This window comes from Limanda limanda, chromosome 18 (assembly GCF_963576545.1).
Source record: "Limanda limanda chromosome 18, fLimLim1.1, whole genome shotgun sequence".
NCBI classification, from domain to species: Eukaryota; Metazoa; Chordata; class Actinopteri; order Pleuronectiformes; family Pleuronectidae; genus Limanda; species Limanda limanda.
This window is the reverse complement of record NC_083653.1, coordinates 4204911-4229902: the sequence shown is the minus strand read 5'-3', so window position 1 is coordinate 4229902 and position 24992 is coordinate 4204911. Positions and strand designations below refer to the sequence as shown.

General features: G+C 44.0%; 3 protein-coding genes across 3 annotated transcripts; 2 read left to right on the top strand and 1 right to left on the bottom strand.

Annotated features, from left to right (window-relative positions):
- Nucleotides 1–420: 420 nt before the first annotated feature.
- On the bottom strand, nucleotides 421–6163 carry pcmt (protein-L-isoaspartate (D-aspartate) O-methyltransferase). The gene is made up of 8 exons (XM_061091078.1): nucleotides 6038–6163; nucleotides 3287–3391; nucleotides 3164–3195; nucleotides 2847–2951; nucleotides 2558–2678; nucleotides 2233–2318; nucleotides 1923–2092; nucleotides 421–1400 (listed from the first exon to the last, which is right to left on the bottom strand). The coding sequence occupies exons 1-8, from the start codon at nucleotides 6090–6092 to the stop codon at nucleotides 1388–1390; spliced, it is 687 nt and encodes a 228-aa protein (XP_060947061.1). The 5' UTR covers nucleotides 6093–6163; the 3' UTR covers nucleotides 421–1387.
- Nucleotides 6164–8038: 1875 nt separating this feature from the next.
- nup43 (nucleoporin 43) lies at nucleotides 8039–12829 on the top strand. Its single transcript, XM_061091688.1, has 8 exons — nucleotides 8039–8241; nucleotides 9509–9631; nucleotides 9880–9957; nucleotides 10587–10749; nucleotides 10849–10984; nucleotides 11589–11740; nucleotides 11834–11950; nucleotides 12369–12829. The coding sequence occupies exons 1-8, from the start codon at nucleotides 8122–8124 to the stop codon at nucleotides 12596–12598; spliced, it is 1119 nt and encodes a 372-aa protein (XP_060947671.1). The 5' UTR covers nucleotides 8039–8121; the 3' UTR covers nucleotides 12599–12829.
- Nucleotides 12830–13588: 759 nt separating this feature from the next.
- On the top strand, nucleotides 13589–24798 carry lats1 (large tumor suppressor kinase 1). Its single transcript, XM_061091459.1, has 8 exons — nucleotides 13589–13764; nucleotides 14862–15323; nucleotides 16436–16556; nucleotides 17188–18623; nucleotides 19833–20415; nucleotides 21049–21231; nucleotides 22324–22430; nucleotides 22536–24798. The coding sequence occupies exons 2-8, from the start codon at nucleotides 14970–14972 to the stop codon at nucleotides 23043–23045; spliced, it is 3294 nt and encodes a 1097-aa protein (XP_060947442.1). The 5' UTR covers nucleotides 13589–13764; nucleotides 14862–14969; the 3' UTR covers nucleotides 23046–24798.
- The last annotated feature ends 194 nt before the right edge of the window (nucleotides 24799–24992 follow it).

Below are 24992 nucleotides of genomic sequence, written 5' to 3'. Positions count from 1 at the left end.
ATCTTTTCTCTAGAATATTATTCAAACCTCAGTGAGACTTTAGGTTGCAGCCATAGACATGTATATCAACAATGTCCAGATGGTAGCTCGCCCCCTGGTGGCTGCCTCTAAACCGTACCTCCTCCATACAAGCAGGTGGGACACGGACCTAAACTAAAAAGTCAATGTACACGAAATTGTTCTCTAAATTATGGTTTCTGTCATTTTAGGTAGTTCTTATCAATCTGTTCAAGTCTTCGTGTTTCTGATAAGTTTGGTTTTCGTTATTTGACCGTATAAACAAATATGGGGAGAAACATCATGATTGACAGCAGTTACTGACTCGCGATTGGTCGAGAGCTTATATCGGTGAGACGGCAAAACCCGTATCCAGGATATTTCGGCTTCATGAGGGACACACAAAAGATTCAATAACAAAAGTCAGACATAAAACATCTCTTTATTTTCATATGCCATTCCATGAACTGTGAAAGCCAAGTATCACCCAAAATGAAATGTGCTTTTTTTTTATCTATTTTTTTTTTTTATTCCATGTAGGATTTTGTATTTTTCCTTTCTTTCTCTCAAGAGAACACACATTCATTTGCTTGATATTGTTGGAGAACGTTTTGGCAAAGCAGTGACGATGCCGTTTAGTGTCGGTCACCAGGAGAGCCTGCACGGGATCGGTTAACGGCAGAAAAGCAGCACATCACCGAGTGGAAAGCGCAGCCCTGGATGTGCTCGTGTGTCAGTGTTGTTAGCTCGCCGCTCGCTGTGGAGTCGGACTCGGTGTGATCCACTGCGTAGCTCTGTGTGTAGAACGGCCTAAAGAGTGCTGCACATCAAACATGATAAAGTGGGTTACATCAGCTGTTGTGTAGCCTGTGTGTGTGTGTGTGTGTGTGTGTGTGTGAGATCCTAATACTGCTGGCAGGGGAAGAGAGCACACGCGCTGTAGCTAGTTAAATCATCTAAAAGTCTCCGGCTTTCCTCCTCCTCCTCCTCCTCCTCCTCCTCCTCCGGCGTCCCTCCCACGTTCAGCTCCGATGCTGCTGAAATGTAAAACTGTCAAAATGTCTTGACTGCATTTTTAAACGATGGCGAAAACAAAAATTAAATCCAGCGGTTAAAAAGTAAAACGAAACACCCCCAAAAAAAGATGCGCGCAGCTGTAAAAGAAACGCAAAACGCTCTCTCCCTTTATTCCTGTGCCGAGCGTGAAGCAGTCCCTCTCCCCAGCCGTCCCCCGGGCTGTCATCACTGTGGTACTGGCTGTCTGTTGTTAGATGTCAAACAAAAAAAGAGCCTGTTTTTGTTATGCTTGCAACATGACGAGGGCGGTCCGACCCCATCCGAGTCTTCTCCAGGTCCAAACCTCAAGGTGGAAAACGGACGGTCTTCCTCTTCAAAGTTCATCCCTGTGAGAAACACAAGGCCGGACGTTAGAGGAGAAACGGACGAGCGGCTTGAGAGCAACACAAACCCAGATCTCATCGTGCAAACACTGGGGAGTTAGAATCACATGCAGGATATTAAGATTGGTTGTCACAATAAAATCCAAACAGTTACAGTTAGATTTTTCCACATCTCACAGAGTCGACGATTCAGTCGGTATTAGAATCCAGATGAAGAAGTCATGCTCTGAAAAACCAAGCATATAACCTCACACGTTACACTAATTAGTTAATGGTTTGATTTTTTGGCGCCAAAAAGAACTAGAATTCAAAATTTCACTCGTCAGGCAGGTTTTTACAAACCAGTTTAGTGTTAAAATGGAGGAAACGTGCAGGTGTGGTATGGAGGAAGCAACAAATGTCGACAAGCAGCACAATGCAGCCTCTTGAGATCCATCGCCTGCTCCGAGCCACACCGGGTCACCTGGGCCACTGTGAGAAGCAGAGAAGGGGGGAGGAGGGGGGGAAGTAGGAAGTCACTTCCACCTGGACCACTGCTTGTCTTTGTCTGTTAAAGGCACATAGATCACCCCCATCAGGGGCTTCATTTTGGTGCTGCCATCCTCCAGCTTGTCGTACTGCTCCAGCATCTGGTTTCCTCCGGCCGGGCCGACCGGGAGGATCAGCCGCCCGCCGGGCTTCAGCTGGTCCAGCAGCTGGGAGAGGAAGGAGGGTTCAGAGCGTGAAGAGACATGTCCAGGATGGATTAGAATGACATTACAAAGTCAGGTTTGCATCACATTTCTTGAGTTATATACAATCCCTGTTTTGAAATCGGGAAATCTGTGAGACTCACAGCTTGAGGGACGTTGGGGGCTGCGGCGCCGACATGAATGGCGTCATAAGGCGCCTCGTCCTCGTAGCCCAGTCTCCCGTCTCCCACTGAATCAGAATCAGAATCAGAATTCTTTTAATTACCAAGTATATTTGCACATACAGGAAATTGCCTTGGATACAGAGGATACACACAGGATATCAGGTGAAGGCTACGAGCTGCGTTTCCTCATCAAGTAACATATAGAAACACATTTCCAAAGAGGAGACTTTAAATATCTTTATTCAGAATAAGGTAAATAGTTTGATTAATGGCGTCTGTGTGAATAGAGTGAATGACACGTTACCTGTGAGCGTCACTCGGCCCGAGGTCAACAAACTGGGGTCGTCTTTGTTCACATTGTTTATAGAATCATCTACCAGCTCTTTGATGTGATCGATCCCTATAACTTTCCCTTGAGGACCTACCTGTAAAGAGCGGAGGGAGAGGGGGGGGGGGGTTGAGGCTCACTTCATAAACACAAAGGATTTCACTTCATCTGATTTCACACCGACTGGTTATTAAATTAAATGATTACATGTAGAGAGCCACCATAGAGAAGTTGTGTGTGTTTACCCGTCATGTGTGTGGCTCACCATTCGTGCAAAGCAGGCGGACAGGATCCCGCTGCCGGAGCCCACGTCCAGAGCCTTGGCTCCGTCGTACAGCTGGTCGTGGAGAAGCTCCAGGGCGTAGGCGTGCTGGGGGGGGTGGGGGGGGGGGGGGGCACAGTGATGACAAGGTACAGGCCAATCAGGATGAAAATAACTGATAAACGTGGAAACTTGTCTCACAATGTTGAGATCTAAGCACCTTTCCGTTTGACAAAGCTAAAATTCAAATCCATAAAACTGCCTGAGTGTGTTTGGATGTTATTTTAAACCGTTAACAATCCAAAAAAGTATTTTCTTACCATATGTGGGGCGCTGATGGTTGCTTGAAAACCTTTTGGTTAAAAGAAAAGCAGAGACTTGGTCAGATCATCCCTCAGACATCAGACTGTGTGAATATATACGAGTGTGTTACGAGTGCGTACCTATTGACTGGGGCGAGTCCATGTAGGGATTACACCTGGAGAAATGGGATCGGTCTGTGGCCAGCATGACTTCATAGACCTTGTCGGATTTAATAATGCCATTTTCTGTGGAGGAAAGAGAGAAAGTTTGTCTCACTGTATGTTATGGACACACGCACAAGTACAAACACCAGGAGGAAACTTATGACACAACCTCAAAGCAGGAGCAGATGTTACATATACTGTCTCAACCTTCACTGTGATAAAACCAAATCCATGAGCAGGACTTCTTATCAGACCCTGACTCATATGGATTGCTGGAGGCCGATAGCAATATTAGGGGATATATCACTTAAAATTCTGATGAATATACTTAAAAAATTTCTTTATCAACCTCCCATTACAACGTTTTAATTGAGGCTCAGTAATTTACAGTTTAACTAGAAACTTTAGTATAAACTATAAATGACAAAACACAAATAGAGCTGGAAAGCTTTTCACCACATTAGCCCTAAAAGGAAAAATATGCCACCTATGAAAAATACAATGTCAGAGAAAATGCAGGATGAAAGCGTGGAGACTTTATAGTGATAAAACATTTCTGCAGAGAGTCACATGTGCTTATGTGAGCAACCGACAAGTGACAAGCACTAAGAGACAACTCATGGGGGGAAAAAACTCCATATAAAAGTACTAGTCTTCATATTAATCCCTTTTAACAAGTTCCTGTAGCAGCTGGTGCCAAAGGAAGGAGTCGCCAACGACAGCCGGCGCCGCTCTCGTTACCGACTCCCCTCACAGCCATCCACTGCTTTTGGAGACATTGCAAATCCACCAGATGGACGCTCACTGCTGATTTCTGAAATTAAAACGACACACATCGGCCGGTTTCGAGCTATTTTTTTGTTCCATCCACAATTATTCTCAGGATTCTAAATTGCCTGGGAAATTCAAAACGAGCCTGTACACCCACACACGCGATTCAAAAGATGCATTTAATCTCCGACACATAACTGAGCGCTGGACTTTAAACATTCATGAGGCATTAGAACAAATGCGACTGTCTGAACAGAGCAGTTCTGAGCGCTGGGATCAGGAGGCTAGACACAAAGTGGTGAATTAGCATGCATCCTGCGTGTGACCTGCATGAATCCAGCCTGTGCTCGTTCTGGGTTCAATTTAAGCCACTAAATGGGTCAGTGTCCAGTTCAGGGTTTAACCAGGAGGAGCGTGAAAGCAAAAATAATGACCACATCATTTAAAATTTCACAAGGGTCTATACCACGGCAAAGAAAGAAAACGTGATCTTGTGCCAATGATGGAATTTATTGCACCGAAGCTGCTTCCAGACATGCACTGAACTCTGCAGCTCCTCCACATCTTCCACAGAGGAGGTGCATGTGTGAATGCAAATGTCCGAGGGAGACTCTCCGCAGTATCTGCAGACTTTCTCCGCCTGACCTCCTGGTGTAAAGTCCGTGGTCATCCCGGAGAGGTCGATGTGAGAACACAGCAGGGACTGAAACCCCGTGTTTAGACAGTTTGTGGTGATGAGACCAGGCGACGGCGTCCGGCTGCTGTAAACACGATCATGTGACCTCCGCAGCGGAGTTAATACGTCACTTGCTCCGCCTCTGTCTGCTGCACCCGGCTGCTCCACCTCTCTCTCTCTCTCTCTGAACAATGCGGAGGATTTGATGCTGTTGTGTGAACGTGTCTGTGCAGAGAACCTCCCTGTGCTGCGTGTTAAACCCCAAACTGCGGGAACAGTCCGGAGCCGATCCCCTGGATTAGGTCATGTCTGAGGGTGGAGGGATGGGACATGGGCCAAGTAGGAACCCATTTAATTGTTGATGCAGATGCTGGAATTAGTCTACAACATGCAGGATAAATATGGCTGAATATACGAGTCATGATTTTTGATTAAGGAGCAAATACAGAAAGACGAGTCACACTTTCAGAACGCTTGCAGCTTCCCAGTCTGCTGCAGAGCTGGACTGAGCAGAATATAAATAGCATCGGGTGGATATTTAATATTGAAGTCGTCAGATATGATGACAGTGCACATCTCGTTGCTCGGTGTTCACTTCGCCTCTGTGCCCCACACGATGCTGTAATGTCTGGGCTGCAGGATGAACCACGTGGCACCGGTGGCACCCATGGCACCAGATCCCAGCGGGGTGCCCCAGCGACTCCCTGCCCCCTTGAGACGACCCCTCACCCCGCCTGACCACCCAGCCAGCAGCCGCAGGGACACCGGGGCGTGTCCACCACAGTCACCCGCTAAAGGAAGGTGGTGCAGCAGCAGCAGCTGGTGGAGGTTCAGGTGGAGGTGGATGGTGCAGGGTGGAGAGTGGGCAGGGCAGCTAGCAGCTAGCAGGCTAACAGGCTAACGCTAGCTGCAGTGACGCCAGTCTATGAGTGACGCACATAGAGCTAGCACGCTAAGCTAACCCTGCAAAACAACACATATCCTGCGACTACAGATAAGATTACACAAAAACAAAACAACAAACGTGTGTTTTTGTTTTATTTCAGCAGCGACGCGGAGAGGCGTGTGCTCCGCGGCACAAAGGGGAGGAGAGAGAGGCAGCGCTGGGTCAACAACAACTTGACCACACGGCTAGCTAGTTAGCATGCTAGTTAGCCTGCTAGGTGGCTAGGTGGCTAGTCCACTCCCCCGGTGCTGCGCTGGTCCCCTCAACCCGCCACATGAAGCGTTTCTCCGGGTCAGCGGTGCGTGCAGGAGCCGCCGCGGTGCTCGCTACTCACTGCGGAGGTTGTTGACGAGCTCGGCGTGGCTCGCTCCTCCAGACTTCCAGGCCATCGTGAAGCAGAGCCTGCGGAGCAAGGAGAGGATCGCAGCTGTCAGTGCCGAGCATGCGCAGAACGATTTACAAAGGAAGCCCACGACTTCCAGGGCAACGCGTCACCGGGCATCCGGGCCACGCCTCCCTGCGGGGGGGCGGGGCACGTGGTCACCCTGTGGTCGTTTACGTCCGATTGATGTAGAAGAAGAGAGAGATGGATGGATAGGAAGATGGATAAATAGAAAGGGAGGGATGGATTTATGATAGCGAAGAAGAGAGAAAGATGATAGATAGATAGATAGAGAGAGAGAGAGAGAGAGAGAGAGAGAGAGAGAGAGAGATAGATAGGGGGGGAGAGAGAGAGAGAGAGAGAGAGAGAGAGCGAGAGAGAGAGAGAGAGAGAGAGAGAGAGAGAGAAAGAGAGATAGATGAATAGATAGAGAGACTGAGAGAGAGGGGGAGAGGAGAAGGGATGGATGGTTGGATTGATGGAGAAGGAGAGAGAAATGGATGGATAGAAAGATGGATAAATAGAGAGGGAGGGAGGGATGGATTTATGATAGCGAAGAAGAGAGAAAGATGATAGATAGATAGATAGATAGATAGATAGATAGATAGATAGATAGATAGATAGATAGATAGATAGATAGATAGATAGATAGATAGATAGATAGATAGATAGATAGATAGATAGATAGATAGATAGATAGATAGATAGATAGATAGACAGAGAGAGAGAGAGAGAGAGAGAGAGAGAGAGAGAGAGATAGATAGATAGATAGATAGATAGATAGATAGATAGATAGATAGATAGATAGATAGATAGATAGATAGATAGATAGATAGATAGATAGATAGAGTTAGAGAGATGTATGTACTTTATTGTTCCCAAATATGTAAATGATTGTTACAGCAGCATGTGAAGTAGCAATAAAACAGTTACGAAGAATCAAAATAGCTAAAAATGGAATGTAATTAACATAACATTTAGGAACAACTATACATACTCACTGAGGAAATGATACACAATAAAGAACTACAATACACACTAAAGTACTACAATATAATAGAACAAAGAATGAGCCTATAAACAAGAGACTAAATGCAAGAGATGACAAAACTATGAACAAGAGACACTAGTAGTTTGCATTAAAATACTTTTTTTTTTTTAAGTGCTGCATAAATAAAGTTTATTTTATTATTATGATTATTAACTAGGGACGGGAATCGGCAGGGACCTCCCGATACGATACTATCACGATACTTAGGTGGCGATACGATATGTATTGCGATTCCATTTTACGATTTCCTGGGATTTCTTTTGGTTATTTTTTTTTTTTAAATACTGGACCATGGAAAAATGTTGAATTATACCTTCAAATACAACAGTCAAATTCACTTAGAGCTTTACCAGTTTTATTTCAAATATTAACATTAACTTAATGACTGCCGGGCAGCCAATAGAGAAAATAAATAAAAATGTGCCCTATTATTGTATAGCCCCTCTCAACTGCACACAAACTGACAGATTAAGAAATGTATGCCACTTAGGCTACTTTTAAACAATAAATAAAAGGTAAATTAAATAGAATGAATAAAAGTTTACTTAAAATATAAACTTTGAAATAAACAAAAAGTAGGCTATTGTTGTTTGCATGTAGGCGATGCAAAGCTAGTGCTTGGGTATGTTTAGATTCTTGTGTAAAAACGAGAGCTGGTCAAAAAAAATTTTTTTTTTAAATCGATTTGGGAGGCAGCATGGCGATTTAAAATCGTCATTTACTAGAATCACGATTTGTAACTTAATCGATTTTTCCCCCCATCCCTATTATTAACTGTATATTTCTACTTGCGTTACTTATCCCACAGTCTGAACCCTTCACACCAGCTGGGGGCGCTCCTTCTCACTGCTGTCTTGTGTGGTTTGACCCCGCCGAGCCACCGTACTCAGTGGACGGCAGCGGGCGCGTACAGTTCGGTTTGGCTCCTGAATGCTAAGCTAACCCGGGCTAACGTGTTCTGCCTTAAAGTGTCAGAGAGAGAACGATGGAGAACGTGAACGCCAAGTACGTGTCCCAGAAAGTGAGCCGGACCCGGTGGAAGCCCGTGTCCGTGTCCACGCTGCAGCAGCCCGACGTGTTCGCGGCCGGATCCTGGGACAACGAGGTGGGCGAGATGGTATTTACACTGAACTTCACACCAGGCGTCATGGAGAAAACACTCGAGTCTGTTTTCATCTGGTGAAGCAGTCTGGTTCCTGGGTCAGATCGGGCAGATCTCGACTTGAGGCACGTTGTTATTCGTAAAGTCTCAATTCGGCTTCAATTCGGCTTCTATCTGCTGCAAGAACAAGTGTTTATTTGATAGATAAGTAGATAGATAGAGTACTTTATTCATCCCCGAAGGGAAATTAAGTCGTCATAGCAGCCGGTATATTTGAATACAATAAAATACAATAGAATAAAATAAAAAATATTGAGGTAGAAAGAATAAAAAACAGAAACACAAGATAGTATACTGATGATATGATGGTAATGTTATTGTTAGACAGTATATCAAAATAGTACAGTATATATAGTATATAATATAACATAATATATATTTATATATGATAGTAATAATACCAGTATAATTGCAGTATATAGTAATAATGGCAGCAACAGTATATATAATAATAATAGTAATATAATAATAATCATAACATGTACACATGTATAAATATGTGTATATAGACTTATATACAAAGAATATACAGAGAGTATGATATAATATATGATATATAGTAGAGGTATAAATATAAGTATTACTATACTAGATAATATGTAATATGATATACTATGAGTGTAAGAATACGTAGACAGAGTGTGCAAAAGACAATATTATTGTATAAAATGATATATAATATCAATATGTTTTATATGAACACATATCACATATGATGTGAAGTAAGTGTATATGGAGCGGAGTGTTGTACAGGGTTCACAGTGTAAGGAGATAGGTGTTTGTTGTTATTACGTGTTAATTACGAGTCATAACTATAAGCTCATTAATCCATTGAGAGAAAGCAGAATACTTCATAAATTTTAACTGTGGTGATACAGCTATCTTTATGAGTTATTTGTATGTAATATGTATAATCTATATTTGTATTATTGATATGGATTTACTGCATATTCTCTTATCCTGTGGCAGCATCTAATTTCACTCATTTGTGTTATTTGGTGGGTTTTTGTATAAACTACTTCAACATCTACCACACTAGCCTCTGTTTACTTTACATGGATGAATATACAAGTATTTATATGTAGGTAACAGTGTGTTTTGTATATGTTGGGTGAATGTGTGGGCACATATGTCTTTATAATTGTTTTAATAGAGTCAAACTACCACCTGCTGCCTTTTTAAACATCAGCTCCTGTGAATCTGTCTGCAGGACAACAAGATTTCCATCTGGTCCATCGGGAGCAATGGAAGTTCAGACATGGACGATGGATTTGAGGGAGATCCTCAGCTGTTGTGTGAACACAAGCACGATGGAGATGTTCTAGACCTTCAGGTGAGTCTCTTAAACTTTCCACCTCCCTTGGAGTTGGTTGAAGGTCAAATGTGCAGATGTCACAGTGTTTCATGTGAAGCTGTGAAACCATAAAATCGCCTCAGGGGTCGTGTGAGGACAAAGAAAAATCACAAGGCTGTTGTCATGTTTTTGTTTTTATCTTTTGTACAAATTATCTTATGTTTAGATTCTATTTCATTTTTGTGGAATTCATCTCGTGCCTTCATACAGCCTTTAATATTTTACAGTTTCTGGACCAAGACAGAATCGTCACGGCATCTTCAACTGGAGCAGTCAGCATCTACCGCCACCACCAAAACAGTCAGGTACACGTTATACTAATAACTTTATAATAATAATAATAATAACTTTATTTTACAACCAACTGACACATGGAGCCATTACCAACAGACCCTGGACAATAATGTGATATCTTTCACTTCTGTTTGATCTTCCTTGTGGAATATCTGCTGTTCCAAAATAAGGGGGAACAATAAAGCCCTCAAAAAGCCAATTCATTTGCCTGAATAATAATAATAATAATAATAATAATAAATAATCCTTACAATTTCAACCTGACCTTGGATCAGTGCTCGGGCCCTAAAAAGCATGTTGCAAGAAAGTCGATCAAACAGTGAAGTTAAACCCTGAGTAGAGCAACATTTGACCTGAATCTTATACCACAAGGATCAACTAGTGGTCAGTTCTTCTTCTTGCATTTCTGAAGTAGTTATTCTGATTTGTAACATTTATGAAAACTGCAAATTTCCACAGGGTGTTTTATGTATGACTTTATAAAAGCTTTTGCAACAACCACAGACACGGAAATGGCTCCACAAATATGTTTCAGTTCAGGTAAAAGAACTGTTGACAAAGTGTTTAAAAGGAAACGTATGACATAGTTGTGGTTTGATAAATCATCTAATTTAATCGTCTCTCTCTCTCTTGTTTGCAGACATTATCAGTTGCTCAGAACTGGCCGAGGGCGCATCGTTACCCCTGTGACAACGCCCCCTGCACCGGGGTCGTGTGCAGCAGCCCCGAGATCGTCACGGTCGGTGAAGACGGCCGGATCATCGTCTTCAGAGCCGACCAGGAAGCAGTGATCCGAGTCATAGGTGAGACTAAGTTTAACCTGCAACATTTCACAATAAAAATGTACTGGCTAATGTTTCTTGGGACTCACGTGGTTTATTGGACTGTTTCATCTCTGCCAGAGAACGCCGACAGCAGCACGATTCATGCCGTGACTTATCTGAGGACAACAGAGATTCTGACGGTGAACTCCATCGGCCAACTCAAGCTGTGGGATTTCAGACAACAAGGCAACTCGGCCTCCCAGGTCCTCTCCCTGTAAGATCTCCACAGGCATCATCTCAAAAGATTAACTATTTCCTTTCAATATAAGCAGAATCAGAATCAGAATTCTTTTATTTGCCAGGTATGTTTGCACATATAGGAAATTGACTTGGTGTCGTTGGTGCACTGAACATAAAAACAACAATATAAGAAAAACAACAATATATAAGAAATAGAATAAAATAAAATAAAATAGAATAAAATAGAATAAAGTATATACATATATACAGTAACAGAGTAAAACGGTTATGGGCACGTGCTGTGCGAAGGTGCAGAGATTGGTGATAGTGCCAGTAATATATAAGTTATAAATTATGTGCAGGGGGGGGGCTGGTGGGGTAGAGTCAGTGTGATGCAGAGTCAGTGTGGTGCAGGGGGCTTGTTTGTGAGCCCCACTGCCCCGGGGAAAAAACTGTTCAGATGGCGAGACGTTTTGGTCCTGATAGCCCGGAACCTTTTTCCGGAGGGAAGTCTCTGGAACAGGTGGTGACCGGGATGTGAAGGATCAGCAATGATCTTTCCTGCTCTCTTACTGTACCTGGAGTGGAACAGGTGTAGGAGAGCCGGCAGCAAAACTGACAAGTTGTTTTCCTCTCAGCTCCGGGGATAGAGTTCCTCTGCACTGTGTGGACAGACATCCCAACCAGCAGCACATCGTAGCCACAGGAGGCCAGGACGGCATGCTCTGTGTCTGGGACGTGAGGCAAAGCAACGCTCCCTTCTCACTCATGGAGGCGCACTCTGCTGAGAGTAAGACTTACACTTACAAGTTCATTTTGATCTTTTTAGCAATAACTGATGTGTTTTTTTAACATAAAAGTTTTTCTGTGGTTCTCTGTGCAGTGTGGGAAGTCCACTTCCACCCAACCAACCCAGACCATCTGTTCACCTGTTCAGAGGACGGCTCGCTGCTACACTGGGAAACATCCTCACAGTCAGACATGCCCTCCTTCCTACAAGGTAAGACGACATGTGTCACATGTTTCCATCTCATCTGAGAGCACAGGGAGATGACAAACACTTTTTTACGAAGAAAAAAATCTGCTCTGTGCTGCAGGGAACTGGCATTTTTCCACAATCCAGAGTATTTTCATTATACTTGTTGTAAACGGTTAACTTTAGCGTTCCAAACTCTAAACCATTCACCAAATGTTATCAGGACAACACCTCTGATTGAGGTGTTGTTACAACTTTACACGACAGTTCAATCATATGTTAGCAACTTATCTTTCTGCCTTAGAAAGAATATAATTGTATATTTCCTGTATTAGTCTTAATGTCAAATAACCCAGCATCTTTGAATCTATACACCAGCATAATAATGGCACAGAAATCACAATAAACCCAATTGCAATATGCTTCATTGTGGTTTTCCCAGGCGGCAGGAACACCAGCATGATGTCTCGCAGTGCGATGGCTCCAGCCGGAGGGAACCAGTCCCTCGTCAACGCCTGGCTGAGCGGAGACTCCAGTAAAGGACGCCTGGAGACCACCCACATGCTGCCCAGCCAGACGCTGTCGGTCAACAGCCTGGACGTCCTCGGACAGTGTCTCGTCTGCGGGACTGACGGAGAGGCCATTTTTGTCAACAGGCAGATCCCAGTCTGAAGTGCACATGAGAAAGAGATATTTATTTGCAGCCAATTTCGGTCCCAGCTGAGGTTTTACTTTCTGCTTTGATCAGATATAAAAACAAATGTTCACACGTGTGTTTGTGATATTGTGGCTTTACTTGTGTATTTTGCTGATGCACTGATGGATCATTATGGCTTCATTGTTTTGTAAATCGTTCCAAGCAGAGTATTTTAGTTCAGCTGAACTTTTTGAAAGGATGTTGTTGAAAACTGTTTTTGAAATAAATAAATAAACCAATAAAATAGAAATGACGTAAATGCTTTCACAGTTTATACACAATAGGTTCAAATGAACTCTGCTGCTGGTTGTTTAATATAATTCTACTTTACAGCTCAGATTAGTTTTGTTCACTGAGCTCAGGTGAAGGATGAGGAAACTACATCCGGGGAACTTGAATGAAGCTTCACCCTTAAATTCCTCTCCTACTGTTTCCTGTATTGCTTTTAAAATTAAAAGCTCAAACATAACACTAACGATTTAGATAATTTCTGCTGGACAAACTATTCTTTAACAACATTTTCTTATATGTTTAAGTATTAAGTGTAGATTGCCGCTTAAACCAATCTAATAACACCACTACTTACATACCTGTCTTTGAACACATATTATATTGATTTTTTTGTGTTGAAAGGTTATTTTAATATTTAATTGAATTTTGTCTTGCTTTTTGAACACTGAATTTGACAATAAAATAGCTGTAAAATACCGACACACACATTCAAGGAATTTGCTGTGTTGGCAAAAATACAAAACTAGGAAAATGTAATAAGTTGACAAGTAAGATATACTGGTTCTGGAAAATTACGATGGTTGTTTGAATCAGTTGTATGGATTTTTAAATAAATTAGTTTTGCCCCTTTACAGGATTTTGTTCACATAATATACATATCCCCCCGATTAATTTATTGTGAAAGCACCGGAAGTGCCGTGTGTTGTTTTGGTGTGTAGCTTGTGTCTGTTGTACTTGTCATTCACGTCCCAGGAATTCAGGAGCTCCAGAGAACCAGCGGCTCGACTCCACGTTCGAGCCCGAAATCGCGTCCTTGTCTCCGGGGGAAAGGTTCGAGGAGACGTTGCCTGTTGTCGGAGCCGGAGAAGAGTCGAGGGAAGCGGCCGCTGCGGACCTAACCCTAACCCGGGTCAGTTGTCACACGGAGGCTAACAAGCTAGCATGCTAACGAGCTAGCATGCTAACTCTCAACCTGTCCCTAGCTTAGCGGAAGCTAATGGACGCCTGGGACCCGCACGGGCCGCGGGGACGCAGCTGCGGGGTTCGGTCTCACGCAAAGCGGGATCGAGAACAAGACCCCCCGCAGTGTGGTGGTCGTTAGATCGCGAATTTGTGGATGTTTTTAGGGACATTTAGCGAGAAGCGTGGGGGAGTCGCGTTAGCATCGTCGAGCTGTTAGCGCACAATGCTAACGATGCTAGCAGGTGGACGGGCTCTTGTTTTGAGGAGGTGTAGCTTTTATTTTGGAGGCTGGAATCTCCACTTTATTGGTTTTAAAAGGTTTTAAACGAGTCAAATAGTATAAAAATAATTTTGTCAAGTGGAAGGTTTGTGTTATTCTGCTTCTCCTTTGCTGATTGGTGTAAAATATCAAGTTATCTGTTGTTGTTATGACTGTTGTTCTCGTGTTATTGCTCCATTGTTGTTGTATTTAAGTTTAGTTATTATCCTTAATCGTTACTTTACCTGCCTGCTTTATATTTATTGTACTAAAAATGAGGCTTAAATCGCTAAATTATGGATCAATCAGCTTTCAGTCATAACAGCCTGACCAATATTTAACTCTTTTATTTTGGAGGCAGGAATCTCCACTTTATTGGTTTTAAAAGGTTTTAAACGAGTCACATATTATAAAAATAGCTTTGTCAAGTGGAAAGTGTGTTATACTGCTTCTCGTTTGCTGATTGGTGTAAAATATCAAGTTATCTGTTGTTGTTATGACTGTTGTCCTCGTGTTATTGCTCCATTATTGTTGTATTTAAGTTTGGTATTCAACTAATTGTTATTAGTTATTATCCTTAATTGTTACTTTACCTGCCTGGTGTGTATTTATTGTACCAAAAACGAGGTTTAAATTGATAAATTATGGATCAATCAGCTTCAGTCACAACAGCCTGACCAATATTTAACTCCTCGTGTTTATCTGTCACTATTTTTGAACCACGTCTCATTTGCCAAACCTGTTCGGTCACTTGACACGTGCTCTGGATTCCTTCTTGTTTTCAGGAGGATGCAGATGTGAAGTCAGACGCACGCCACCTCCATCCGCAGCCCCCCCGCCCACTGAGCGACCTCCTCTTCATCCCCCTCCATCGTCTCCATACATGCGTTTACATGAAGAGAGGGGAGAAACCCGAAGGATACCGACAGATGAGGCCCAAGACCTTCCCCGCCAGCAACTACAGCGCCAACAGCCAGCAGATGCTGCAGGACATCAGGGACAGCCTGCGCCACCTGACCAAACCCCCGGAGCCGCCGAAGGTGGACGTCGGCGGCGGCGCCGGGAAAATGGTCGCCGAGGACACGAGGCAGCAAGGGCGCTGCATCAACCCCAAGAACCCGTACCACAAGGCCCTGCAGGAGATCCGCAAGTCCCTGATGCCCTTCGCCAATGAACCCAGCGGCTCCGGGCCCGAGGCCAACAAGCACATGGCGCCGGACGCCCCCCCGAGCAACGGGTTCGAGGAGGTGAGACGAGTGTTTTGTGTCGGCTGTCGTGTTGCCAAGACGGGTTGTTGTTGTTGTTGTGCAGGATTATGGAGCAGTGTCAGACTGTACGTGTCTGAGTGACTGAGTGTAATCACACGGTGCACTTTGCCTAAGTGGGAATTATTTGGAAAATGACAAGAATGCAAAGTAGAATGACGAGCTCGTGCAGTTGAGAGAACAGAAGTGTTTCTCACGGGTTCTGAGCCGGTGTTTTCAATCCAAGTGAGAAGTGGTTTGTACGTAACAGGGGTTGTAACGGGTTTATAGAAAGAAATTAACACCATAATATAATAGAAATGGTTTAGTTTGGTTTGGTTAGTTTATTCCAATAATTCATTAGTTGACCAACAGATTTGTTTAGTTATCCAAATAAAAATCTCTGTTTCCAGTTATATTCCATAAATTTAGATAGATAGATAGATGGATAGGTAGATAGATAGATAGATAGATAGATAGATAGATAGATAGATAGATAGATAGATAGATAGATAGATAGATAGATAGATAGATAGATAGATAGATAGATAGATTGATTACTTTATTCATCCCCGAAGGGAAATTAAGTCGTCATAGCAGCCGGTATATTTGAATACAATTAAATACAATACAATAGAATAAAATAAAAAATATTGAGGTAGAAAGAATAAAAACAGAAACACAAGATAAATATGTAGATAAGGTGCAGTGGCAAGATGATGGTAATAGTACTGATGATATGATATGATGGTAATGTTATTGTTAAACAGTATATAAAAATAGTACAGTATATATAGTATATAATATAACATAATATATATTTATATATGATGGTAATTATACCAATATAATAGCAGTATATAGTAGTAATGGCAGCAACAGTATATATGATAATAATAATAACATGTACACATGTATATACGTTTTTATATACAAAGCAATGAATATATTGATGGAAAAAATGATGTGCAGAATAATTAATAATGTAATTAATAAGCTACAAGCCATTTGCATTAAGTTAAAAGCAATTGGTTATGTATAATCTGTTCTTCTTTGCTGAAGTAATGAATCCTAACAAAATACAATATTTTCTCTGTTTGTTTTTTTCCCCGAAGCCGAGCAACAGTCGTAACGTGGGCGTGTCTTTAGACTACATGGGTAAGATGACCTATCAGGACGCGATGAGGGATCAGATGGGCGTCACCAACCCCAACACAGCCGGCCTGAAGGCCTCAGGTACGTGAAGCGTCCTCTGGGACGAGCGGCCGGTTTGTCTCCTTGTCTCCGTCCACTCGGGATCGCTCGGCCTCTGTTATCGTTTTCAGGATTTGGGACGTTTGCGTAAAGAAATGACAAAGTGCTCTGAGAGAGAGAGAGAGAGAGAGAGAGAGAGAGTGAGTCACTGCATGGAAGACGTGAGCGGAAATTAGGTTGATGGTTTTCAGAGCAGGCGTGGTAGCTTGTCACCACCATGTTCGCTGCCAACATTCTCTACTATTGATAAGTATTGTGTGTGTGTGTGTGTGTGTGTGTGTGTGTGTGTGTGTGTGTGTGTGTGTGTGTGTGTGTGTGTGTGTGTGTGTGTGTGTGTGTGTGTGTGTGTGTGTGTGTGTGTGTGTGTGTGTGTGTGTGTGTGTGTGTGTGTGTTGAAAACTGTTCTGGATTAAAACCGCTAAAAGTGAATACAGGGTAAGATCAGCGGAGTTGAAAACACAAGACGACAAACCACCACACATTAGAGATCAGAGTCAAAATATGAATCTGGATTCGTACAGATCTGTAGTTTAAACTATAATCTGGGAAAGTCAAATTTCTGTGTTCTTAAATTCCTGAATTAACCGTCTAACTCTATATTCTGTGAGTTCAGGTTCGTCCCACATGCCGGTGCTGAGGAGGCCGAGCTGGAAAGGCTCTAAGGAGTCTCTGGCTCCTCGACACGGCCCCATCATGGTCGACGGAATAATGTACCGCTCCGACAGCCCCGGCCCCCCCCCTGCCTTCCCCCAGGGTCACCCGGCCAACAACCAGAGAGCCAACCCCCCCCTGCCACCCCAGGTGCGCAGTGTGACGCCTCCACCGAACCGCGGGGCCATGCCTCCGTCGACGTCCTGGGACAGCAACCCGTCCACCAAGCGCTACTCTGGTAACATGGACTACCTGGTGCCCCGTATCTCTCCGGTACCCCAGGGGGCGTGGCCTGATGGCTACTCGGCCGCGGCCTCTCAGAACCAGCGTGGGATCAGTCCGGTGTCGATGGGCCACCAGCCCATCATAATGCAGAGTTCTGGAGGGAGTAAGTTCACCTTCCCCTCCAGCTGGACCCAGAACGGCTCCCCTCAGCCAGACTACATGGGGGGGAACAGCCGACAGCCGCCCCCCCCACCATACCCGGTCAACCAGAGCAGCCGGCACAGCCCCACGGATCAGACGGGAGGACCCGCCTCCTCCCCCTCCTACTTAAACGGTGGGAACATCCCTCAGTCCCTGATGGTTCCCAACCGCAACAGCCACAACCTGGATCTGTGTAACCTAGGTCCTCCTCAGTCCTGGTCTCAGCCGCCTCTGGTCCCCAATCAGCCTCAGTCCTCCTCCGGCAACAGCAGCAACCAGGACCTGTCTCCGTCGTGGCAGCACAACCTGCCGGTCCGCTCCAACTCCTTCAACAACCACCAGCTGAACGGCAGGGCGCCGCACCCGGCCGGCTCCCAGCCCTCAGCCACCACGGTCACCGCCATCACCCAGGCTCCCATCCTGCAGCCGGTCAAAAGCATGCGTGTTCACAAACCGGAGTTACACACGGCCGTGGCGCCCACGCACCCTCCGTGGCTGCAGCAGGCTCCGCCCCCTCCAGCTGCGCCTGCCTACCAGGAACCCCCAGCTCCCGCTCCTCAGATCCCTGTAGCAGCAGAAGCACCCAGCTACCAGGGTCCGCCTCCACCCTACCCCAAGCACCTCCTCCAGCAGGCGCCCGCACCTTTACCCCCGGCGTACGATCCCGGCGCCAACAAGCTCGGCTCCGGCAGGGAGGAGCCGGCGGAGGAGGAGAGCAGCGGAGGAGACAAGACGGCAGAAAACGGCAAAAGTGCCGCAGCGACGGAGAAGGAGAACAAACAGATCACGACGTCGCCCGTTCCCGTCCGCCGCAACAAGAAGGACGAGGAGCCGAGGGTCGAGTCGGGCCGGATCGCCCTCTACTCCCCTCAGGCCTTCAAGTTCTTCATGGAGCAGCACGTGGAGAACGTCCTGAAGAACCACCAGACGCGGATCAGACGGAGGAAGCAGCTGGAGAGTGAGATGAACCGGGTGAGGAATCAGAAGAAGTCTTTTTCTTAACTCATCACACGAGTGAATCTTCTCGACTCGTTGCTATTTTTTTCCAACTGTTTCTCCCGAACTATCTTGTAATCACTGTTTTTTTCTGAGAGTTTATCGTATTATTCTATTTTTTCTGAGCTGTTCTCTTCCTTTCTCTCCTCGCTGTCACTCACAGCCGATCTGAAAAGGTAAAGGTTTCTCTGCTGTTCATTACACACACACACACACGTAAGCTGCTGTTCAGAAACTGTTCTTTTATGTAAAAAGCATGAGATCTTTTCTCTGTGGCTGAAGGAAATGCATGAGATCATCTCACTGATAACATCACTGCTTCTGCACTTGTCTTGTTTTTTGGACTAAATTGAAGTTTACAATTTTTTTGCATCTTGTTTTATTTGCACTTGTTTTCCTCAGTTCTTAGTCTCAGTTTATAGTCCAGGCAAAGTAGCGTTTTACGACCGACTAATTGTAAAATAATTTTATTTCAGCATAGATCATTTCTATGAGGTACTGAGGTACACCATACTAAAAGTCCTAAGAAATCCTAGTTGAGGAAATATGTTTAATTCTCATCAATGTGTCAATAAGGCCCGGCAACAATACACCCCAAAAAGACTATTTTTTTCCTTTACTCCAATCAAAATAAAACTTTACACAATGAAAGTAACCATGAAACGTAACATTTTTTGTATTACAAGTTTCTTTTGAAATGAATTTGACAAGCACATGAGCTCCACACTTATTGAATATGTCCTAATTTGCATAGGCAAACACCATTCATATGTATTACAAATACATAGATAAATTCATTTTCAAAGAAACTTGTAATAGAAAAAATGTAACTTTTCATGGATACTTTCATTGTGTAAAGTTTCAATTTGATTGGAGTAAACGAAAAAAATAGTCTTTTTGGGGTGTATTGTTGCCGGGCCTTATTGGCACATTGATGAGAATTAAACATATTTCCTCAACTAGGATTTCTTAGGACTTTTAGTATGTTGTTCTGGACACCTCATAGAAATGATCTATGCTGAAAAAAAATCTTTTACAATTACTTCTATTTTTGGCTCCAAAATGGGTTACTTTGCCTGGACTATTATGTCTAAACACGAGTATATGTTATTACTTGCATTTTGATTTCCACTATTCTGATGCTAGGTCACATTTTAAATCGTGTTTCCTTCCTCTTGTCCTCAGGTGGGTCTGTCTTCAGAAGCCCAGGAGCAGATGCGAATGATGCTCTGTCAGAAAGAGTCCAACTACATCCGGCTCAAGCGAGCCAAGATGGACAAGTCCATGTTCAAACGCATCAAGACCCTCGGCATCGGCGCGTTCGGCGAGGTGTGTTTGGCCAGGAAGGAGGACACGGGCGCTCTGTACGCCATGAAGACGCTCCGCAAGAAGGACGTGCTGCTGAGGAACCAGGTGGCCCACGTGAAGGCCGAGAGGGACATCCTGGCCGAGGCCGACAACGAGTGGGTGGTGCGTCTCTACTACTCCTTCCAGGACAAGGACAACCTGTACTTTGTCATGGAGTACATCCCCGGAGGAGACATGATGAGTCTTCTCATCCGACTCGGCATCTTCAAAGAGGATCTGGCTCAGTTCTACATCGCGGAGCTCACCTGCGCCGTGGAGAGCGTCCACAAGATGGGCTTCATCCACCGGGACATCAAACCCGACAACATCCTCATCGACCGGGACGGACACATCAAGCTGACGGACTTCGGCCTCTGCACCGGGTTCCGCTGGACGCACGACTCCAAGTATTACCAGAGCGGTTAGTATCACTTTTTAGGCTAATTTAGGGCTGCAACTAACGACTATTCTGATAGTCGATTAGTCACCGATTATTTAAACGATTAATCGACTAATCTGATTATGAATGACACAAATTCTCAATTGCTATTATTTAGCAAGCAGCTTTTAAATTGAGCTTGAGGTTGTTCGAGGCATGTGATGACTGAAAATAAAGACAATAAAGATCGATACTTCATTAAAAAAAATGTCTTTTAATAAACTTTGCTGCAAACAAGGGTACTGTTGACACAAAAGCAAAGAAAAATCAAGTTTTTGTCCATTTAAAACCAAGGACAGGCAAAGTGCTAATAAAAAATATTAATTTAAAGTTTCCCTTTTTACTGTGAACCAAGAACAGGCCAAGTGCTGATACTAAAAATAAAATAAAAATCAAGTATCCATTTTTCCAGTTAACAAAAAGGACAGGGAAAATAACAATAATAAAAAATTCAACAAACAAAACTACAGTCTTCTCCGGACTCCAAGTATTACCAGAGCGGTTAGTCTCACTGATTACTCCTTCGGTCCAACCCGGCCGATATTTGAAAATCAGGAAAATGCTAAATATAGGGAGAGTAAAACCACAGCTGATTGAATGAGATCTTCTGTGCAGGCGACCACGTGCGGCAGGACAGCATGGACTTCAGTAAGGAGTGGGAGGACCCGACCGACTGCCGCTGCACCGACGGCCTGAAGCCTCTGGAGCGGAGGAAGGCCCGGCAGCACCAGCGCTGTCTGGCCCACTCGCTCGTCGGGACGCCCAACTACATCGCCCCCGAGGTGCTGCTGCGAACAGGTAGCGTGCAGCAGGAAGCTGGAGGTCATAGTTCATCCAGATCTGACTATTTCAATTAAGAAATTCACTTTTTTTGGCTAAATATGGCAAAGAAAAGCATCAAATCCTCAAACATGCTTTTTAAGTAAGACTAGGGTTGCAAAATTCCGGGAATATTCAAAGTTGGAAACTTTCCATGGGAATATACGGGAATATACGGGAATATACGGGAATATACGGGAATTAACCGGGAATTAACCGGGAATAAACTGGAAATGTTGTGGGTAATTTATACTAACTGTATTTACCTTGTCATATACAGACATAAATATAAACATTTTGTTTTGTCATAGGCTGATTTGACCCCTGAGGAAACTTTGGGCACTTGACTATATGCTTCTGCATCGTTGTGTCATTCTTAACATAGGTCTTTGCACAGTATTTGCAAATGTACACAGCCTTTCCTTCTACATTGGATGGGGTGAAATGTCTCCACACATGAGAGAGTGCACGTGGCATTGTTCTGTAGAATAAGATGAGAAAAAAGTTTGTAAAAAAACACTAATGCAATGCCAGAGATATAAATAGTTAGACAAACAATTGGAATCGTCTGTACTCATATTTTACAATTGATGGATAAATGAATGGAAATAGGCTAGATGAACAGATGAACAATCCTCAATCAGCATGCTAATATATTTTCCCAGTAATATCATGGAAACTTACCTGACTAGTCCTGCACACTACAGCAGGCCTCAGTAGCCCTGCTGTAGAGTGAAGGATGCTGGGAGTTATCTGTGCATGTGATGGAAGAATGCACAGTGGAGGGTTGGAACTCAACGTTCCATACATCTTTAAAATAGAGTTTTGAATGATGTTTTTATTGCTCAGCGTTTAATTTGCATAGTTTTATTTTTTTCAAAATTCCCGAGCTTAATATTCCCGTGGAAAGTTTCCGGAATGTTTCCGGAAATTTACCGGAAACTTTCCACCCCTTTGCAACCCTAAGTAAGACACAAGTTACTTCAATTAACAAATTATATTAATTGATGGTGTTTTGAGATGAGGCTGCTGCCGGTTGATTGGTGTGAACACGTCTTGAATCTTCTCCAGGATACACGCAGCTCTGTGATTGGTGGAGCGTCGGTGTCATCCTGTATGAAATGGTCGTCGGGCAGCCGCCCTACCTAGCAACCACGCCCCTGGAGACGCAGCTGAAGGTATGTGTGGCACCTGCAGAGAAATGTGATGCATCCTCAGACTCCATTGTCTCTGAGCGTCTCTCTCTCTCTCCCTCTCTCTCTCTCTCTCTCTGTTGAAACCAGGTGATCAACTGGAAGAGCACGCTGCACATTCCCCCACAAGCCAACCTCAGCCCGGAGGCGTCGGACCTCATCATCAAACTGTGCCGAGGTCCCGAGGACCGCCTCGGCAGGAACGGCGCCGACGAAATCAAAGCCCATTCGTTCTTCCAGGCCGTCGACTTCTCCAGCGACCAGCGCCAGCAGGTGGCGCCGTACATCCCCACCATCGCCCACTCCACGGACACGTCCAACTTCGACCCCGTGGACCCGGACAAGCTGTGGAGCAGCGACAGCGACGGCGAGGACAACCTCAACGACACGCTCAACGGCTGGTTCCGCAACGGCAAGCACCCGGAGCACGCCTTCTACGAGTTCACCTTCCGCCGCTTCTTCGACGACAACGGCCACCCGTACAGCTGCCCCAAGCCCATCGAGTACGAGAGCTACGACGACGAGGCGGAGGCCGAGCGCCCGGCGCAGGAGGCGTCCGGCGGCTCGGCGCCTCAGGGCCGAGACCTGGTCTACGTGTAGCGCCCGGCTGAGCCGCTTGTACATAGCGAGTTTGCTGAAGGAGTGTGTGTGTGTGTTTCTGAGAGTGTGTGTGTGTTTGTGTTTGTGTGTGGAGGGGGTTTGAACACATCAGCATTTAAAACCTTAAACATAGGAAAGTGTGTTGTTAGGACGAGTCAGAGATCAAAGCAACAAACTTCAAGTATTCACACAAGGAACCGTTAAAACACTAATTTTCTTTTTCACCGAGCGCTCGATGAGAAGATTTCTGCTTCTCGTGTTTGTACGATAACGATGAAGCTGGTTAGCTCAGCAGAAACACTGGGAACTGTGGGACTGGGAAGACATTAAAGGTCTCAGCCTGAAGGATTATTGACTCTTTGTTTTGTCAATACTTGTCATAACCATTACCGACATAGACTTTGGGGCTTTGGTCCAATTTGTCCCACGGTTTCATAATCCATCTATTGTCTATTACACTTTCCCTTTCGAGGAAGGTGGAAGCTAAACACTAAAAACAACCAACACTACAAAACCCAATGATGTCGTATGATAAAGAAAAGCTTCATATCCTCATATGTCCTTTGAAATATTACTAGATTATGTCACTACACGTGTCTTCTGGAAACTTTGAGGAAACACCACAACTTATTTAAACTGTTAAACTCAAACACGTTCAACCAGCAGGTTTAAAGGTTTTCAAAAAAAAGAAAAGGAAAAGTCCGGGTTCTGTTTCTCGGACTCAACCCGAACCCCCTTTAAAGCCTACATTTATTTAAGAGAATTGTAACTGGTGACGTTAGTGTAGCTGCTGTTTGAGTGTGGGACTTATTCTTCTGTTGGTTATAAAAAAAAAAAAAAGAATAGAAAATCGTCTTAATTTATATTCCACTGTCTGTTGCGATGGGGGGTGTAGTGATGTAGAAGTTTGCAGGGAGAAAACCGCTCTAATTATTCATTGCTGTGCCTTTTTCTTTTCTTTCACCAAATATAAAGAGGGTTAATAATCAGACTTTTAAAAATGAGAGTAGCAGTAGCGTGATCGATCTACACTAGTTGTTTTATTTTTCTAATTTATACATAAAAAGTGTATTTATAATTTAAGTTGTACACAGTTGATGTAAATATGTTTCTCTTCCCGTCAGCTGCTTTGTGTTGTTTCCTTAGGGCCGGCCCTCGTCAGTGTCACTGCTGCTGCCTCCGTGTTGTCGCCTTCCTGTCTCACAACACACACAAATCACTGATTCACAACACACACAAATCACTGTCTCACAACACACACAAATCACTGATTCACAACACACACAAATCAGCGTAGATTTAAAACCTTTTTGTAAAATCTTCCATTGCTGTTCACTCGTTTATTCTCATCTCTCAACCAAAGCACTAAATAGGTGTTTTTTTTTGTTTTTAGAAAATAACACTGCAAAAAGAAAGATGACATTATTTTAGTATCGAGCAGAAATACCTATTTTTCACACTTCCTGTCTTTGGGCAACACAACGGCGACTTGTGTCACGTGACAAGTCCTGTGTGCGTCTGAAGTAAACGTGTAAAAAACACAAACTGGTGGCTCTGTAGACCCGCTGTACTTTGTTCTTTGTGTTGAGGAAATTCTCTCTGAATGTAGTTGTTGACTTGATGGTGATTGTGCACTGCTTCTGTGTTTCCATTGTTAAGTGAGAGAGTTTTTATTTCTGTGTACATTACTGCTGCGGGAGGTTTGGGTTCAGGGACGAGGTGATAAATAAAGAATGTAAAGAACAAAACATGATTTACATCCACACCTGCCTCGTGGGTTTGTTCAGATTTACAAGTATTTTCATCTGCAGGTTGTTTGATCAAGTAACCGATCAGCAGTATTAGTATAGTTTGACTTATTCAATACAAAAAATTTAAATACAATTAATGATGAACGAATGAACGAAATTACTGATAAAACTTTCCACTAGCTTAGGAACGTATATG